This window comes from Dermochelys coriacea, chromosome 9, assembly GCF_009764565.3.
Source record: "Dermochelys coriacea isolate rDerCor1 chromosome 9, rDerCor1.pri.v4, whole genome shotgun sequence".
In the NCBI taxonomy this organism is placed as follows: Eukaryota; Metazoa; Chordata; order Testudines; family Dermochelyidae; genus Dermochelys; species Dermochelys coriacea.
In genome coordinates, this window is record NC_050076.1 from 28,529,286 (window position 1) to 28,550,034 (window position 20,749).

Below are 20,749 nucleotides of genomic sequence, written 5' to 3' on the forward strand. Positions count from 1 at the left end.
TTCCTGAAGTATATGGACTCTTGCTTGAGTACAGGCTTCTCAGTTTGCTGATCTGCAACCAATTCTGTGCGCTCATTGTGGAGGAATTAAACCATTACTTAGGGCACTGCCATCCATGAACATTCTTCCCTAAAAAGAATTTTTGCTCCATTTTGTGTGAGATTAGAAATTATAGGCAACGTATTTAAAAAATTGTGTTGGCTCTCATTGCATCTTCAGGATTACAAAGAAGAGTTTGGAGTCCTGAAGAAACAGCTGAAAACAAGTAGGCAGAGGCAATATTCCAATGCCTTTCCCTATATTTACTATAGCAAATATCCTGAATACTGCAAATATTGGGAGTAAAGTTATTTAGGTGACAAATTTAAGGGTGACCACTGTGTGGAGCAGTGGGCAAAAGAGGACCAGGTGGCTGGGCAGTATGACAAGGAGAGCAGGGGAAACAAGTTGGTAGAAAAGTATATGCGGGGGGGGGGGGGGGAGGACTAGTCAGCAGAGAGCCAAGGGCAGGAGGCGAGGGAAAAAGAATAGATGGGAAGGAGATGAAATTAAGAGCCTGATTAAGTGTTTTCAAAGGGACAAAACACTTGATGCATTTAATATTGACCCATTTACCAAGAGTTAATATTTTTCCATTTACAAAACTGCTGGAATTGCACAGCGATGACATGCAGTAGCAAATAAAGAGGTGGGTGGTCTGCACAATGGTGAACAGAAGGACGATTTGAGGTTGATGAGAAAAATCTCATTATTAAGACACGGTCCACACTATGAAAAAGTTTGGGAACACCTGCACTAAAGGCTATAATTATAACTAGCAAGATGACTCTTAGCAGTTGCGGTGTCCACTGGTGGCAAGAGAAGTAGAGGGATGGGGAAGACATGGATTAAATGGAGAAAAAGTAACACACAATTTCTACCATCTGTCTGGAAATACAGAATAGCATTTTTTTTTTTTAAAAGGGCCATAAATTCACTGACTCGTTCCAACATTACATCCCAGTTGCAGTAGAATTACAGATTTCAACAACAACTGGCAAAATGTTCAGTTATTAATTTCTAGTTGCTTCTGCCATATATCCTCAAATCTCCTGATAACTTTTTAGTAACTATGGAGCCCCCCTTAGTGCCTCTAGGGGTTAGCACAGCATATCTCAACACCAATACAGAAATCCTTTTAAATGAGGTTAGTTACTACTTGTGAAAACCCATGATAATGAAACCACAATCAAGAAATCAATATAAATGTTGAAAAGTATCTGACTATCCTGCAATAAATACCTTCTCTTTGTTAAATACATACCTGGAGATTAGGTAGCAACTTTACCAGTGACATAAGTACAGTGGTACTTATAAGTACAAATTCTGCCCTATATATGCATGCAAAAACACTCACTAGACCAAATTCTTATCATGTAGAACACAATGGCAAAATACCCATGGACTCCAGTGGGCCCAAGATCTGGCCCACTGATTGCAATAGAAGCTGCATGCATGTAACCACAGAAAACAATTTGCTCAATTAAATTTAGTAACAGTCTTAATGCACATTTTTACTTTTCTTACACCAATAAAATGTAAAAAAAAGTCTTCTCATCACAGAGCATCTTTTCAGACACAGAGCAGCACGTCACCATTCATTCCTGGTCATGGTTTATTCCTCTATTAAACCCAGCCAGGTCATGTTTCTGTGTACGTGTCATTATCTAGTCAGCGGTCAGCCTCTAGATCTGACTGTCTTGGTTGTTTTCACACAATCTCTTTTAACATCCTGTCATCTGTTTGTCTTCTATAGCGTCCCCACTATTGTAATGTTTTTGAATGCAGTTAATCCCTTATGCTCACTTCACATCCTACTCTCCTAACTTTATTTGTCTTAAAATCATTCCGCTTTACACCTGACATCTTCTGAATAACTCATCTCTACTGCCTCCGGCCTTCTGATGTCTGTTTTCATTTAATGCAACTGCTTCTACACAACAGAGTAATACTGTTAGTACACTGGTTTGATAAATTTTCACTTTGATACCAAACGTACTGTTTTTATCAGCACATCTCCTTTTAACCTTATCATTGCTGGAACTATTGCCACTTATCAAGCTTCCTAGGTACACATAAGATTTTACTTGTTCTGAGACTTCACTGTTGCATTTCAATACTTTATCTATTGTCCCTTTTCCAAGATAAAATAAATGCCAAGATAAAGTGGTTGTAAGTCCAAGCTGACTACACCAATTTACAGAGGTAGCGAAAAGTATCATTAATTCAAACATGTTTGCCATTTATACACTGTCATCTGTGTAAGCTAAGGAGCTTCACTCCAGATCACCCAACATCACACCCTCCAACTCATAGGTGCAGACTTTCCATTGTGCCAGGGGGTGCTCCTCCCTCCCGCCCCAGCCCCATCTCTTCCCGCCCTGTTCCGCCCTTTCCCCCAAGTGCGCCGCATCCTTGCTCCTCTCCCCATTATCCTTTTGTACGCCACAAAAGAGCTGATTGTGTCGGGCAGGTGGCGGGGGGGGCTGCCGGTGGGTGCTCCAGCCCCCACCATTTTTTCTCCTCTGGTGCTCCAGCCCTGGATCACCCAAGGAGTCAGTGCCTATGCTCCAACTTGTTTGCCATTCTTAAGGTCCAATTTAAGAACATCATGATGCCCCTTTGTCTTATAGCAAACTTTACCTTGAACCAGTTGCTTAATTTTTCACCAATTCTTACAGCATGTAAGAATGCAGGTATTAAGGACTAAATTCTGCTCTAACTCCTAGGAGTGATGTAAGGGCAAATGGCATGGTGGGTCTGATGATGCATTCAGCACTAGAATCTTCTCTTCAACTCAGGGCAGGATCACTCAGGGTGGCCAGGGGGAAAAATATGTTCTTGAGTGTCCTTGCTGCTGCTCCAAAAAGGAGAACACCACACCAGCAGCTAGTACTGCATACTGCAGCATGCATCCAGGAACCTGGGGCCTGACTTCCCCAAGCTAGCAGATCACATCCCCTTGAGGTTGTAACATACTAGTAAAAGCAGTAGCTTGTTCCCCCAATATAATGTTCTTGTAATCTTGTCCTGAAGCTGCATAGGGGTGAGAAGGAAGTGGCTATATCTACCTTCTGCTCCTACTACAACATACACAGCAGGGGGCAAGATTTTATATTAAACCTGTGAAGTTCTTGTGGAAGTCTCAGTCTGGTACAAAGCCAGGTTACAAGACAGAAAGCCTACCTCTCTACTAGGTTTCAGAGTAGCAGCCGTGTTAGTCTGTATTCGCAAAAAGAAAAGGAGTACTTGTGGCACCTTAGAGACTAACAAATTTATTAGAGCATAAGCTTTCGTGAGCTACAGCTCACTTCATCGGATGCATCCGATGAAGTGAGCTGTAGCTCACGAAAGCTTATGCTCTAATAAATTTGTCAGTCTCTAAGGTGCCACAAGTACTCCTTTTCTTTTTACCTCTCTACTAGTAAATATAGGACCACAATTCATTGCCAGCACTAACAACAGTGAAAACTATACTGTGTACAGAGTTCAGGAGTTTTAACTACTGTATCACATAACCATGCTCTGAACAAACCACATGGTGGTAAAAATGCCTGAACCCTGTTTTATCCTATGAAAATCAGTGGCAAGTTACATGAACCATTTTTGGTAGGGCCGAGAAGGCCCAAGAGGCTAGCATGTCCTTGTTGCCCCATATAGTGGGCCCATTTTCACTCTATCAAAGTAATAAATATTAAAGCTAGATATTCATCAAAATAAATAATTCTAGTCTCTAACTTTCCAACCTTACAAATGGAGAGCCTTTCACTTTAGATTCCTCAATCCTTACTGGCTATAGATGTTACTTCCTGAACAAACGGCACATAAAACAACATGAAGTTTAATATCACAAGTGAAAAGCTACAAATTAACCAACATCTATGATTACTGTAGCCTGCCTCTAGTTATGCGACTCTTTCATTTCATGTGTCAGGGAGAGCCCTTTTTGACATTAACTTTAGCCATCATTCAGAATACCAGCAGCTTTAAATTTTACAAACCTTTAAAATGAAAGAGGCCTACCTTAACATCGAAGTTGCAGTCAAGTCTTCTGATTAACACAATGAAAGCACGAGAGAAGTTGTCTTTCAGTGGTGGAGGTGCTATGGGCTCACATGCATTCTCTGGTTTTGAATTTATTAGGAAGCCCTGAAACAAAGTAACAGCATACTATCAGTTCTAGCTCTGTGACCTAACACAAGTGCTAGGGAAAAATCATACTTTCAAAAGAAAGCTAAGCAAATTCCTGGAGCTCAATCATTGTGAATTTTACATTGTATATTATATTTTTTTATTTATTTACATAGGATCTTTAATATCAAAGTGCTGCTTGGGGTTACAGAGAAAACGCAATGTCAAACTGAATATATATATTAGTTGCCCTTAATTTTCCTGTTGGCTTGTACTAGTTACTAATGTCACTTCAGAATTTTCAGCATTTCTAGTGTATCTATAGTTCAGTATGGGAAACACTGCACATAGCACAGAAACATTATCAAGATGAATTTTTTTTTAAGACTGCTCACTGTAATTAACAGAACCGCAGGCACACTAAGCCAACAAGCACTACCGAAGAGGGAAGGTGAGGAACATCTCTATACTTGTGAAAGTACTTACTAGACTTGCATTTACATGTGGAAGGTTTTTATAAGGTTTGCAGTGATGCATGCACACTTAACTTCTGATAAGGGCCATAACATCCCCCACAAGAGGGAAAAATCATAAAAGGACCAGGAAATTCCATGGATGTTGACTCCTGGGGCATTCTTTCGATTGTCCCACCATAAGGTTGGGTTTGCACACCACCATGGGACATAGATTGGGTGTGACTCTCTTAATCTGCAGATGCTCTAAGATCCACTGAAAAATCCTGCAGTTTTTAGGACCTTGGCAAGGGCAGAGACATGTTTATAGTGGTTGAATGTCCTGGCACTACTCCCTAATCCCTCTTTGCGCTGCCATGGTTCCATGTTGGCTGCTACCCAGACACCATTACCTCATGAGAAGGTTTCACAATGCTGATGGGGAAGCAACATAAGATAATGCTGAAAGAAATGCTATGCATACCTCACACTGCAAGTCAGTCAAAGGTGCAAGATGTTCTGGAGAGCAACCTTACCCTATCTCTGGCACTTTACTCTTAACATGTTGATTTGATCCCATGAAGTATCTGAAGAGGGTCTTCCCAAGTATCAGTGGAAGTGGGAATGTACCCTCAGAACTGCTTCAGCTCATTTGTGTGACCCATTCACCATTTTCATGCACTTTAAGTCCCCTGAACTTATCAAGCAGAGAGGACAACTGGGCCCTAACAGATTTTTTTCAATATACAATACAATATTTTGGCATTCCTGAACTTCTGGTATTTGAAATGGTGGTGGAAAAAGTCAGTGGCACTGATGCCATCTGAATTAATTGGAGCTGTATCTTAATTTGATTTCCTTAAAGGGAAAGTGTCAGGTTCAGAATCATAATCAAACATTTTTCAAATGTGTTAAATAATCCAGAATTATTGTTGGGTGTTGAATTTGAAACACTTCAGGATTGATTTTCAGAAATGCTTAGCATTTACTGCTTCTCTTGACATCACTAGGAATTGCAAGTACTTTGTATCTCTGAGGAAGCAGGTAGCTTATTTTGCTGCCTTAATACAGATTTAGGCACCTAATTTTAGACATGCAGGCTTGAATATGTTCAAAATAAAAAACCTATTGTAAGATATAATTTATTATAACAATTTTTATATCAGATGTCGAAAATCAATTTTTTAAAAATTGTCTTTTTGCAGCCTTGTATCCTAAATATAAAGGTTGAATGTCTCCTAATGGTAACAAGGAAGTTTAAGCCTGAAGCTTAGCAAGACATAATGAAAGTGCCTGGAACTGTTTGAAACATGAATAATTTGATCATACTGAGTGGATTTTTTTGTTTTTGTTTTTTTTATTAAATCCATGAATTGTCAAGACTACACCATACTGGGCAAGCCAGTCTGACAATTTTCTTTTTAATTGGTTTTAATTAATAATGCATCACCATATGATGATATACAGAGTACAAGATCATTAAAGCAGTATAAAATGTTGTTCGTCTGTTGGACAAGGCAGAAGAAGAGTAACACTAGGCAATCAATAGTAGAGCAATACCAGACAGTCAGCCATGCTAAAGCCTTTTTAGCATAGTGGAGATCTTTAATGTTAATATAAAGGACATTAAAAGGTTCTACTTTACTTTCATTTTGTAACTTTCCATAGCTGCAGGCGTTTTGTTTCTCAAGGGGAAAGTAAGCTGCCTTTTGCCAACAAGAGAGGCGTACACACCACAAAACTACTTTTGGCGGGAAATCTCTGCTGTTTTGCCAACAAAATAAAACTACCTCAATGAGAAGCATAAAGCTTTTTGCAGCAAAGTTAAAGTGACAAAGCCTCAGTGTAGACACTGCTGTTTGTTTTGTCAACATAACTGGCTTCCACCAGTATCCCACAATGCCTGCAGTGACTGCTCTGCTCACTGTTTTGACCTCTGCTGCCCTGCAGACATGCGTCCCTCCCCTTTCCAAGCTCCAGGAAGTATCCGACAGCTGAGTGTGCTGCTCCATTTGTGGAACAAAGAGCAAATCATTTACGTGGAATGCTCCTGTTCTGCCCTGCACCAGGAACACAGCCACAGGCAGACTGCTCAGACTGCTGCTGGGGTACAGGGGGGGTGGGGGTAGGGACTGCTTTGCTGCTTTGACATTCCTCAGCACGAAGAGCTTACACAGTTGCTCAGGGTGCCAATCCAGACAGTTAAGAAGGCTGTGGGAGAATTTGGAGGGAATCACAGAACCATAGGTAGGCAGGCGGAGTCGGCTGCTTGGGGAGAGACTGCTGTGCAGAGCAGAGCAGAGTAGGGGGCTGATGTGTGTGTTGGGGGGGGTTCCCTTCCCCCAGGATAGGTCTGTCAGCCTGCTGTCTCTCCTGCCCCAGACATATCATTCTCCTCTCCCTGCCCCCCTCCACTTCAGTTAAAAAGCAACAGACAATCTAGTAGGATTATTACAGGAATTGGCACCCAAAATTGCAAGCCCATTAGCAAGAATTTTTAATGAATCTGTAAACTCAGGGGTTGTGCCGTATGATTGGAGAATTGCTAACATAGTTCCTATTTTTAAGAAAGGGGAAAAAAAGTGATCCGGGTAACTACAGGCCTGTTAGTTTGACATCCGTAGTATGCAAGGTCTTGGAAAAAATTTTGAAGGAGAAAGTAGTTTAGGACACTGAAGTCAATGGTAAATGGGACAAAATACAACATGATTTTATAAAAGGTAGATTGTGCCAAACCAACCTGATCTCCTTTTTTGAGAAAACAACAGATTTTTTAGACAAAGGAAATGCAGTGGATCTAATTTTCCTAGATTTCAGTAAGGCATTTGATACCGTGCCACATGGGGAATTAGTTAAATTGGAAAAGATGGGGATCAATATGAAAACTGAAAAGTGGATAAGGAATCGGTTAAAGGGGAGACTACAACGGGTCCTACTGAAAGGTGAACTGTCAGGCTGGAGGGAGGTTACCAATGGAGTTCCTCAAGGATCAGTTTTGGGACCAATGCTATTTATTCTTTTTATTACTGACCTGTGCACAAAAAGTGGGAATGTGCTAATAAAGTTTGCGGATGATACAAAGCTGGGAGGTATTGCCAATTTAGAGAAGGACCGGGATATCAGACAGGAGGATCTGGATGACCTTGTAAACTGGAGTAATAGTAATAGGATGAAATTTAATAGTGAGAAGTGTAAGGTTATGCATTTAGGGATTAACAACAAGAATTTTAGTTATAAGTTGGGGACGCATCAATTAGAAGTAACAGAGGAGGAGAAGGACCTTGGAGTATTGGTTGATCATAGGATGACTGTGAGCCACCAATGTGATATGGCTGTGAATAAAGCTAATGCAGTCTTGGGATGCATCAGGAGAGGTATTTCCAGTAGAGATAAGGAGGTTTTAGTACTGTTATACAAGGCACTGGTGAGACCTTACCTGGAATACCGTGTGCAGTTCTGGTCTCCCATGTTTAAAAAGGATGAATTCAAACTGGAACAGGTACAGAGAAGGGCTACTAGGATGATCTGAGGAATGGAAAACTTGTCTTATGAAAGGAGACTCAAGGAGCTTGGCTTGTTTAGCCTAACTAAAAGAAGGTTGAGGAGAGATATGATTGCTCTCTAAAATATATCAGAGGGATAAATACCGGAGAGGGAGAGGAATTATTTAAGCTCAGTACCAATGTGGACCCAAGAACAAATGGATATGAACTGGTCATTGGGAAGCTTAGACTTGAAATTAGACGAAAGTTTCTAACCATCAGAGGAGTGATGTTCTGGAACAGCCTTCCAAGGGAAGCAGTGGGGGCAAAAGATCTATCTGGCTTTGAGATTAAACTCTACAAGTTTATGGAGGAGATAGTATGATGGGATAACATGATTGGTAATTAATTGATCTTTAAATATTCATGGTAAATAGGCCTAAACGGGATGGGATCCGAGTTACCCAGGAAAGAATATTCTGTAGTATCTGGCTGGTGAATCTTGCCCATATGCTCAGGGTTTAGCTGATCGCCATATTTGGGGTCGGGAAGGAATTTTCCTCTAGGGCAGATTGGAAGAGGCCCTGGAGGTTTTTCGCCTTCCTCTGTAGCATGGGGCACTGGTCATTTGCTCGAGGATTCTCTGCTCCTTGAAGTCTTTAAACCACGATTTGAGGACTTCAGTAGCTCAGACATAGATGACAGGTTTTTCGCAGGAGTGGGTGGGTAAGATTCTGTGGCCTGCATTGTGCAGGAGGTCGGACTAGATGATCATAATGGTCCCTTCTGACCTTAGTAGCTATGAATCTAGGATGCTCCTGGAACCATGGGATTGAGAAACCTGCATCATGTGACACTGTACCAGCCCCATGAGGCATTGCAAACCCTTCCCAAAGCACACTGTGGCCAGTTGTGCAGTAGGATACCTACCACAGTGCACTGCTCTGTGTCAATGCAAGAGCTGTTAGGTGGATGCACTCTGTTGACAGAGGGAACTAATGTGGATATGCAAGAGTGATTTTAATTAAAGCGGCATAACTTTTGCCAACATAACTTTGTACTATAGACAAGGCCTAAGAGAGTAGGAAGGTAAGAGGAGAAACAGGAAAAGAATAAAAGCATTTACTCTTTTTCTCATGTACATGCAAATTATAGGAAGCTGTGCTGTTGTGGGTCAGAAAATTGAAGTTACAATGGTCAAGTTGTATTTTTACAGGTTATTAGCATCATTCATTCATGTTCCTTGGACTTCTCTCGATTTTCACAGAACTCTGTCTCTCTCCAGAAAGGGACTGTATTGTTTGTGGCTAAAATTAAAAAGTATAGTATAGTAACTCTTCAAAGTAATTGTCTAATCAACAACTACTGTTACTGATTGTTTATTTAACTAATCAAGAACTCATTTAATACAATGCAGGTTTCAAAAGTAATTCTCCAGAAATTCCATTTTAAGCCAACATTCATTAACTTGTCATTATTTTAGAGTATTACAACCCAAATATTGCAGCATTGTTTTAAATGTAGGAGCTCCACTAAGCAAAACAGACTGTAAAACCAAAGCAAAACTTATTTTTTTGTTGTCCAAGGATAATATAAAAAGCATGAAAAGTAAATTTGATTTTTAAAATTCTTTAGATTTAATCCTAATTAGAGATAAGATATTTTGTTTTGAAAAATATATGATCTTTAAAATTAGTGTCCCTTTAAGCAATCGGGGCTTTGCTGAGTTTGTGGTAACAGACACATTACACTGTCTGGAACTATTATCAGCAATATCCACTACAAATTCTGCATCATTGTGCAAGGAGCCAAGGTTAGGTTTCCCCAAGTTTACTGCAATGGATGGAAAGGTACTGACTCATACAGCAAGTATTATTGTTAGGTAATTGCTTATAAAATATTCACTTTATTTTAACTAGAGTAATAAATCGGTGTCTTTAATCTCCTTTTAGAGAGAAGCTTTAGGCAAGTCATACCAGGCTACATTACAGAAAAATAGCTGCTAAAGTTAAGTACATGCAAATATAGAAATTGAAGGGTATGTTTCAATAAACCAGATAACATTTATTAAGAAAATACCAACATCGAACATGAAGAATGTTTAATGAAGGAGCTGTTAAACAAGGGCTTTCAGCCAGAGAGGATTCCACATGAATGGACCATTGTAAGCGAAAGATGAATTTCCTACTTTTGTTGTTCTCTTCTTGGAACCAGCTATTTCAGTAACTGATAATTATATTTACAGGCGGTAAATCAACTGACAAAGCCTGATCATAAGCATCAAATAATAATTACCACCATTTTGAATCTACTGCAGCAGCTATAACAGCAATTTTTAATAATCTTAATATAAACAGAAAAATGAAACTGTTTCAGTACTACTTTCAGGAATAAAGGATCAGGACAGTTTACACCTATCACTCATCTGCAACTGGCTTAAATAAATGAAGAGGAGCAGTTTGTCTAATGGTTAAAGGATCAAAAGTTAAGAATCCTTATTTTTTTTTCATCTCTGCCACCGGCTCATTGTACGTCCTTGGACAAGTTAATTTCTCTGTATCTCAGGACTGGTCTACGCTGAATTTACATCAGAATACCTATATCTGAGAGGGATGTAAAATCCACAACACTGAGAGATGTAGCTATGCCAGCCTATCCCCGGTGTAGACAGCAGTAGGTTGATGGAAGAATTTTTCTATTGACCTAGCTACCACCTCTGGGGAGGTTGATTAGCTAGAGCAATGAAAGAACTCCTCCTGTTGCTATAGTGATTGTCTACACTGAAGTGCTATGTATAGACATAATCTTAGTTTAAACAAAACTAGCCCTGGTCACACCCTCCTACAAGAAAATATGGGGCGGGGTGTGTGAATTTATACAAGGTTCCTTTTGTAAGATTTCTCTTCAGTTGTTCACTTGAGAGAGGGATGTTTCCCCATAAGGAAGATGGCTCACCCACTCTAGAGATCCCTTGGAATTTGCACCGATACCAGGGAATCAATGAGAAGTCAAGCCCTGTGCCTCCATGTCAGTTTTTGGTTTTATGTTTCCACACTCTGGCATCAAGGGTCCTGTGAAGCCACACACACATGGCTTTTGCACCTGGCAGGTGTCTATATTACCACTTTCGTTGGTAAAACATTTATCAGTGAGGGGTATGAGAAAAGCCACCCTTCTCACTGACACAAGTTTCAACGACAAAAGTGCTGGTGTAGACAGAATTATGCCTGCAGGAGAGGCTCTCCTGCAGGCATAGCTAACGCTGCTCATTGGGGGGTGGTTTAATTATGCCAGCAGGAGAGCTCTCTCCTGCTAGCAAAGAGTGGCTAAATGGGAGACTTTACAATGGCACAGCTGTAGCAGTACAGCTGTGAGGTTAGTAGTGTAGACATGGTCTAAGACCTTGCTTAAATGATCTGACTGTATGACATTTCCTCCCTGAGCTCCAGGGGGATGGTGAGGGAAAAAAAACAATTCCTTCTCTGTTCCGAACCATTGGTTCCCTGGCCTGTCCACTACACACCTATTTCCTCCTACTTCCGTTGCAGTACATGCTACAGAGACTTCCCTCCCACTCTTGTACAGGGGCTTGACAAGGTATGTCTACACTTGACACCTGCAGCTGGCCCATACCTGCTGACTCAGGCTTGGGTTAAGGGGCTGCTTAATTGTGATGCTGACATTAAAAGTATAACCTGTTTGTCTACCTGGCAATAGACTGCTGATGCGACATGCTTATTTGACACTCTCTAATCTTTTTATTCATAAATCCACCCCTCTTCCATCACCCTTTTCCCACCTCCTCTTGAATCCATTTTGTTTCTCTTCTGTCTGTATGTTTTGCCTACATTCCAGGTACCATACTGTAGCCTCAGAGAAAAGGATTACTCTCTCTGTTCCCCTGAATACATAGCACAAACCTGCACTCATGATTCTTGCTTCCTTAATTTGAAACAGATATTTAATGTATTTTCCCCAGAGGTATTACCTTGCATTATTCCAAGCTGATTTCCATTTTCTGTCCCTGTTAGTAACCTCTCTGGACCCCTTTCTATTTCTGTCATCTCCAGTATTTACAGCATTTCCCAATTTAGTATCTCATATATATTTCATTACCTTGCTCTTTCATTTTAATTTATTAAATAAGATGGGAGCAAGCATTAGTTCCTGCTGGACCCCATTACGTATCTCCCAGCAACGTGGCATGTTGCCATTTATTAGCGCCCTTTGTTTCTGAGACTTCTGCCAGTTTTCAAGCCATTCCTATTCAAGTGAACATGAAGTAATTTGGAGTGTGAGTTTTATAGGCGTTGTATCAGATGACTTACTAAAATCTATATCACACACACCTACTGCATTTTTTTTTCCACCCATTGACTATAGGCTAAACTGTGATATTTAGTTTCAATGCAGTTTAGGGATGGGGCAGAGCAGATCCATGTGATGGGGGAGGAAGTTCTTTACTGCCTAGTAGTGCCTTCCCACACTGTATAGGTCTGTAAAGGCTAGCCACATTCTGGACCACAGTAATTAGGAGGTTGGGTTTTTTTTTTTAATGTAATCAAGCCTGTACCCAGAAAAATAATGGAGCAAATTAAGCAATCAATTTGCATCCGATGAAGTGAGGTGTAGCTCACGAAAGCTTATGCTCTAATAAATTTGTTAGTCTCTAAGGTGCCACAAGTACTCCTTTTCTTTTTGCGAATACAGACTAACACGGCTGCTACTCTGAACCTTCCCCAGAGAGTAGTTATCAGTGGTTCACAGTCATGCTGGAAGGGCATAACAAGCGGGCTCCTGCAGGGATCAGTTCTGGGTCCAGTTCTGTTCAATATCTTCATCAGTGATTTAGACAAAAGGCATAAAGAGTACACTTATAAAAAGTCTGCAGATGATACCAAGCTGGGAGGGGTTGCAAGTGCTTTGGAGGATAGGATTATAATTCAAAAAGATTTGACAAGATGGACAAACTGGAGAAATGGTCTGCAGTAAATAGGATGAAATTGAATAAGGACAAATGCAAAGTACTCCACTTAAGAAGGAACAATCAGTTGCACACATACAAAATGGGAAATGACTGCCTAGGAAAGAGTACTGTGGAAAGGGATCTGGGACTTATAGTGGACCACAAACTAAATATGAATCAACAGTGTAACGCTGTTGTAAAAAAAGCAAACATCATTCTGGGATGTATTAGCAGGAGTATTGTAAGCAAGACACAAAGTAATTCTTCCGCTCTACTTCATGCTGATTAGGCCTCAACTGAAGTATTGTCCAGTTCTGGGTACCACATTTCAGGAAAGATGTGGACAAATTGGAGAAAGTCCAGAGAAGAGCAACAAAAATTATTAAAGGTCTAGAAAACATGACCTGTGAGGGAAGATTGAAAAAATTGGGTTTGTTTAGTCTGGAAAAGAGAAGACTCAGACTAGACATAATAATTTTCAAGTACATAAAAAGTTGTTACAAGGAGGGAGAAAAATTGTTGTTCTTAACCACTGAGGACAGGACAAGAAGCAATGGGCTTAAAATGCAGCAAGGGAGGTTTAGGTTGGACATCAGGAAAAACTTCCTGTCAGGGTGGGTAAGCATTGGAATAAGTTGCCTAGGGAGGTTGTGGAATCTCCAACATTGGAGATTTTTAAAAGCAAGTAGAAAAACACCTATCAGAGATTGTCTAGATCAGTGCTACTCAAAGTGGTGGTCCACGGACCAGTGCCGGTCCACGAGCCATCGGCTGCCGGTCTGCGCGCACATTGGAAAAAAAGAATGCCGGTCCCCCACATCAGATATCTAGATCGTGCTTCTCAAGCTAATACTTAGTCCTGCCATGAGTGCAGGGGACAGGTCTAGATGACCTCTCGAGGTCCCTTCCAGTCCTACGATAAGTTGTCTAATACCAGGCCCAATCCTGTATCTATTTAAATCCATGGGATGTTTGTCACTGACATCAGGGGAACAGGAATGGACCCTAAGATTTATTTCTTATACCCTGTGGTGCTATTGCTTCTGGCTTGATTATCTTAGATCACGGGTGGGCAAACTTTTTGGCCCGAGGGCCACATCTTCGTATGGAAATTAGTGATTTCCCTTCCCCACCCACCACAAGATCAGATTACTATAATTCTGTTTGTAGGGCTTCCTCTCTGCTGTTCACAGGTTGTAACTCATATCAGATGCTGCAGCTCAAATTTGCATGAGCAGTGGATTATCTCAGGATATTAGTCCTAAATTAATATTTTTACATTAGCTTCTCAAAAATCATATCAGTTTTTAAACTTCTATAAGAAGCTTAGTGGCCGTGGTCCTGCATATTTTACTGAGTTATCATTCACACCACAGCATCCCAAGCATCACACTGGTCTGAATAAGCAGTGTGTTCTAAATCCAACATTGAAACACAAGGAACTACAGCTTTCTGTAACTATGCTTCTAGGCTGTGGCAACAGCTCCCTGTTAATAATTCAGTGTCAGATTTTAAGTTAAGGTTAAAGAAGTCCAGTGTACTAATGGACTAATCGATTACAGACCTGAGGGTGGCTATCCTTCAACAAAAAAGCTTCAAAAACAGACTCCACCAAGAGACTGCTGAATTGGAATTAATTTGCGAACTAGATACAATTAACTTAGGCTTGAATAGAGACTGGGAATGGATGAGTCATTACACAAAGTAAAACTTTCCCCATGTTATTTCTCCCCGCCACCCCACCTCCCGCTGTTCCTCAATTGTTCTTGTTAACTGCTGGAAATAGCCTACCTTGCTTGTCACCATGAAAGGTTTTCCTCCTTTCACCCCCTGCTGCTGGTGATGTCTCATCTTAAGTGCTCACTCTCCTTACAGTGTGTATGATAAAATCCATTGTTTCACGTTCTGTGTGTGCGTATATAAATCTCCCCTCTGTATTTTGCACCAAATGCATCCGATGAAGTGAGTTGTAGCTCACGAAAGCTTATGCTCAAAAAAACTTGTTAGTCTCTAAGGTGCCACAAGTACTCCTTTTCTTTTTGCGAATACAGACTAACACGGCTGCTACTCTGAAACCAGTGTACTAATGCTTATTCTTGCTTTTAGGATTATTTCATATTGTGCCTTTGGACTTGTGAAGGATTTTATGTATAATAGTATTATAGTAATACATTAGAACATCATACTAAAAATCTTGATCCAAATCTGCAAGTCCTTCAGTCAAAGATCCCATTAAAATCAATGGGTGCTATTAGCATAGAGAGGGCTTGCTTTTGTTTGTACTTGAGAACTACGGGGTATAATTTGTCACTAAGGAAAAATCTAGCAATATGTTAGCTGCTGCATATCCAAGCACAGTCTGCATCCTGTATTTGATTGCATTAAATCACACAGAACTGCAAGATTTTACCCAGCGCAATTTCTCTAGGTGTTCATTGCATCCTATTCTCTTACAGGCTGGCAAAAACAAATTCTTTCTATCATCATCATCATCATAAAGAAACTTACCACAAAGAAATAGAGAGCCCTTTTAAGTGAAGGACCGAATAAATTTATGGCCCTAACACTGTTGAAGAAGCTACAGCTATGAGTTATACAGATGTTTCTTTCATTACTGCTAATCTATGTTAAAAGATAAACTCAAAAATAGCTAACAGGAAGACATGCTGCAATCCAATAGTAGGATTCAGACTCAGAAGATTCAGGAATCTCAGGAAATATTAAAAATTGTATTCACATTTCATGATTACAGCACACACAAAGAATTCTTCTGCAAAAAAGTCACCAAAATTCGCTTTTTGCAGTGACTGACTGCCCATTAAGCCTCTCTTCTGAGCTTTACCAGCTGTGACTGTAGCACCCAAAAAAGGAAAGGGAGGGGGGGGAAATCAGGTACAGCTTAGCATGGCCTCAGGCACAGACAAAAAGCTGTGCCTTTGGGATGGCTTTTGGACAGCTAATTTATAAATATTGCTAATTCTCTACCTAATGTAAAGCCACTGAAGTCGATGGAAAGATTCCCATTAACTTCAAGGGGCTATAGATTTGGTCTTTGCTCAGGTAGGGACTTGTATGTTCTTGTTCGTAAAGGGGCCAATTTCTCTAAAATCACTGGAGTTTCACCAGAGGTGTTTGTTTATATTTGTATTCATATCTCAGTACCAGTTTGGATTTTGGTGTTGGGCTTTGACAGTTAACCCAGTTACCCAACACTAAGTTAAATTGTTGTACCACGTTAAAGCCAAAAGATGATGAAAAGGTCTGTGTTTACAGGATCCAGAATCTATATTGGTATGGCCTGAAAACTATTCATTTTGGGATGAATCTTCAAAACGTAAATGCCACAGTGTAAAGGCCTCGCAAAAAGGCAATAAAGATTTAACAATACAAATTATTTGATACTAGGAAAGGTGTGATCTTTGATCCACATTTTTATCAGCATCTCAGGTCTCAATTGTGCTTTTAAGGTGAAATATGGTGTTGGGGTCAGTGGAGCTCTGTATTTACTCAGAAGGAGCTCCAAGACATGCTGTGCCTCAAGATGGTGTAATATTCCCTTCTGTGCTCAATCCATAGAGGAGGCAAAGCTATTACAACTGTCAGTGTAACAACCTGGCTGTTTAGCTCAAGCTGTAGAGACTCATGCTTTTGACTCTAGAGATCCCCAGTTCAATGCCTGGTGTCAGTCAAGGTAGTGGCCATCATACTGGCACAATGCCTCCAGGAACTCTGGAGAATGAAGACCAGCCATTATGCCACTTTATTACAGGGAACAGTATGCACTCCCCCAGCAGAAGCAGAATAGAGATGGGCACATGGGTGATGCAGGCCCAGTCCCTTCTGAGGGAGTATTAACATTGCCATATATGCTTCCTCCTGCAGTTCTAAGCATCAAGTCTTTCATTGTATCCAGGTACTATGCTGAGGTTCCCTTTACCCTCTTCTTTCCCTCTCCTCCCTTCTTCATTGTGTCCTCTTGCCTCCACTCTGGTTGCACACCTGCCCAGGGACCAAGTGCATTCTGCCCTATAATCTGCAACACTAAGTGACTATTAGTAGGACCCATACTTTGAATACTTCCGGTGAGATCACTTCCCCTTTCTCCTCAGTCAATTGCACACATACAAAATGGGAAATTATTGCCTAGGAAGGAGTACTGCGGAAAGGGATCTGGGGGTCATAGTGGATCACAAGTTAAATATCAGTCAACAGTGTAACGCTGTTGCAAAAAAAAGCAAACATCATTCTGGGATGTATTAGCAGGAGTATTGTAAGCAAGACATGAGAAGTAATTCTTCCTCTCTACTCTGTGCTGATTAGGCCTCAACCGAAGTATTGTGTCCAGTTCTGGGTGACACAATTTAGGAAAGATGTGGACAAACTGGAGAAAGTCCAGAGAAAAGCAACAAATGATTAAAGGTCTGGAAACATGGTCTATGAGGGAAGACTGAAAAAAAATGGGTTTGTTTAGCCTGGAGAAGAGAAGACAGAGGGGACATAACAGTTTAAGTACCTAAAAGGTTGTTACAAGGAGGAGGGAGAAAAATTGTTGTTCTTAACCTCCGAGGATACGACAAGAAGCAATTGGCTTAAATTGGGTGGTTTAGGTTGGACGTTAGGAAAAACTTCTTAACAGTCAGCATGGTTAAGCACTTCAATAAATTGCCTAGGGAGGTTGTGGAATCTCCATCATTGGAGATTTTTAAGAGCAGGTTGGACAAACACCTGTCAGGGATGGTATAGATAATACTTAATCCTGCCTTGAGTGCAGGGGACTGGACTAGATGACCTCTCGAGGTCCCTTCCAGTTCTATGATATGCCAGGTGGAGGACATGAAAAGACAGCCTCTTCATGGAGCCTTATGTATTTAGCAATATGATATTCATATGTTCAGATTATGGAATGCATGCACTCAGAAGACATGCTACTTCATAGCCTTATGGCCAACCCCTCTGCATCCATCATCAGGTGTGGCGGCTCCCAGATTACACTTTTGTAGAAGGTAAAGTGTCTCTCAAAAGTATTTTTCTTCAGGTTTAGTTGCAGGTGCACTTCTACAATAACCCATTTGCTAAATTCATCATCAAGGTTTAGAAGAGTCTGTCTGAACTCATCTAGAAAGAACTGTGTCTCTGAAGATATTCTGTCTCTTTAAGGAAGTGGGTTGTCAGAGTCTGTTTGTGAACTCAGCTCCATAATTTCAGCCTTCATAACCTATAAAGATAATTTAATGCAGAGCTATGTAGCGGCACCCTTTTTCCTGCCCAGCTAAATTCAGTTATAATAAGCATTCAGTGATAGCATAGTGTAGTACAGAAATGCAAAGATGCTAGATTCATGTCTGAATAGCTCCAGGATCCGTTTAAATGTACACTTTAATCAGTGCACATCTGTTGCAGACATCCTTTAATATGTACCTCAGATAGGGACCAGTGCAATGAATGTTTGACTACAAGAAACTTACTTATCACTAAAACAAACATGAAAGGCTTTATCACAAAAACAAAGTAACTTAGTACAATGTAGCCACCCAGGCTATTTTTTGACAACCACGTTTTCTATAGGCCAGGACAGTAGTTGAGCTCAATAACTTGCAAGATGGGGTCCATACTATATCCAAAAAAAATCAGTGTGAACTACAGGACTTTGCTATATGGTAGACCACCATACCATATTTTTCCTATCTAAACAAGACTAACAGATGCATCCTGTCATGGGATGGCTGGCCTCTTTGGGCCATGACTCCCCTTAATCTACCCATCATGGGCTTCTCTAAGGAGAATAAGCCCACCTGTAAGCAATTAACTGCCTAGTTGGCTGGTGGACAGCTTACTGAGTAATGAGCACCTGGACCTGAAAAGGCTACCAGGGCTCAGTTGAAGGATGTGCTCCCACAGAAAGAAGGCTCCCAGGAAAAGGAGTGCCTAGAGATAAGGGCTGCCTAATGCAGGGCTGAAAGCTCTAAATGAACACAGGCCCAAGAGGACAGCTGTGGAATCGCTGGATGCAAGGAAGGTAAACCTGCCTGCCTTCTAGTACACAGGCCCCTGGAGGAGGGCTGGAGGACTCCTGGGATGCTTGTTGTCATTAGCCCTAGAGTGAGAAGAAGAGTTGGACTTGAGGGGCTAAAAAGAGGATCCTTTGTACTCTAGAAAAGAAGTTAATAAATTGAACCCCCCAAAGGACTTGTTCTCAGTATCTGGGTCAGATTAAATGACTGCAAGCACCAACAGGGAGCTGAGGGCTGTGTTCCTGCATGGACACAAGGGGGTGTGCTTGAGGATAGTACCCCGCCATACATCCTCTTTTAGTCCCCTATTAAAGTATATCTGTGAAAATTATAAATCTATCTTTAAGCTAGTGTTGACAAAGTTATTTTCAACATATATTTGCATAGCACACAAAATACATTCTAAGAATTTTCTTTTAGCTTATACTTTGTTTATTCAGAGATGCTGCTTCTTACCTTCAAGCCTTCAGTTGGCAGTCTGTAGCCAAACCTTGCTGGTAGATCATCAAATGTCTGAGTTACATTTTCAAAGTTGTACTAAAACAGAAATATAAAAGAAAATCAGATCTATAATATGTATCAAATTGAAAACACAAGAAAAACCTCACATTCTTTAGGGCAAAAATGTACTATACATAGTGCCTCCTAACACTATACTAATGATTCATAAACACTGCTGCTTCCAATCCCTAGGGGTTTTCTGGTGGTGTTTCATCCACATATTGCCCAACCCAATCTGCTTTAGTATGTCAGATGGAAGAGCTTTATTCCATGTAATAAACACAAAGTTCTCTAGAGTCTTCCTTTATTTGGAATGATTTAACAACAACAAGAAAGTAACATGAATACCACTAAATGTTGGGAAAACCTCTCCTTCAATTCAAGCACTAATGTTAACCCATTTTTGCAAAAAACTGACTGTAGCCAAAGCGCACTTTGAGCAAAGGGTACATCTTGCTATGCCTCATGAACACGTTTCTGAAGAGTGGATTTTCTTCACTTTGAAATGAACCAGCTTTTTAAAACGTCTCCAGGAGGGAATCCTTAACACCCTACAAAGATTTTAGGGAAGTGAGTAAAGATACTCAATTTAAACAGTTAAGTTCTAAAATGTTTTTTTATGGAAGCTTATACGCAATATTGCATAACGGCTCTAAAACTGCGTAAGCCACATTTTCCTATTCCTTGTGACTTTTTTTCTATTGCCCTAGGCCACAGGTAGTGGGTGGGTACCATACAAGTCTCTAATAAACAGGGTTAAAACAGATCTTGGCAGATTTTCAGTTTTCTGCAGAAAACCCCAAACTTGTAAAAGTTCTTGATTGTAGCAAGATTGATTTTAAAATTAACAATAATTGAGGAATTTAAGTATCAGGGTGTAGCCATGTTAGTCTGTATCCACAAAAACAACAAGAAATACGGTGGCACCTTAAAGACTAACAGATTTATTTGGGCATAAGCTTTCGTGGGTAAAAAACCCACTGGTCCATGCATCTGAAGAAGTGGGTTTTTTACCCACGAAAGCTTATGCCCAAATAAATGTTAGTCTTTAACGTGCCACCAGACTTCTTGTTGTTTCTAAGGAATTTAAATAGTTTAAAAAGCATTATTCATGTTGCCTACACCCCTGGATTGCCAAATATAGTTCAAATGTTAAGATATGGTTAT

At 40.5% G+C, this 20,749-nt stretch overlaps 1 protein-coding gene across 5 annotated transcripts in view; it reads right to left on the bottom strand.

Moving 5' to 3' along the window:
• RNF13 (ring finger protein 13) overlaps window positions 1-20,749 on the bottom strand; it is a 104,892-nt gene that overhangs the window by 70,186 nt on the left and 13,957 nt on the right. For all 5 annotated transcript variants that reach the window (XM_043491932.1, XM_043491931.1, XM_038415863.2 and 2 more), the window contains 2 exons: window positions 19,538-19,618; window positions 4,063-4,188 (listed from right to left, as the gene is read on the bottom strand). In XM_043491932.1, coding sequence (XP_043347867.1) covers window positions 4,063-4,188; window positions 19,538-19,618 — 207 coding nt within the window. The remainder of the gene's footprint in view (window positions 1-4,062; window positions 4,189-19,537; window positions 19,619-20,749) is intronic.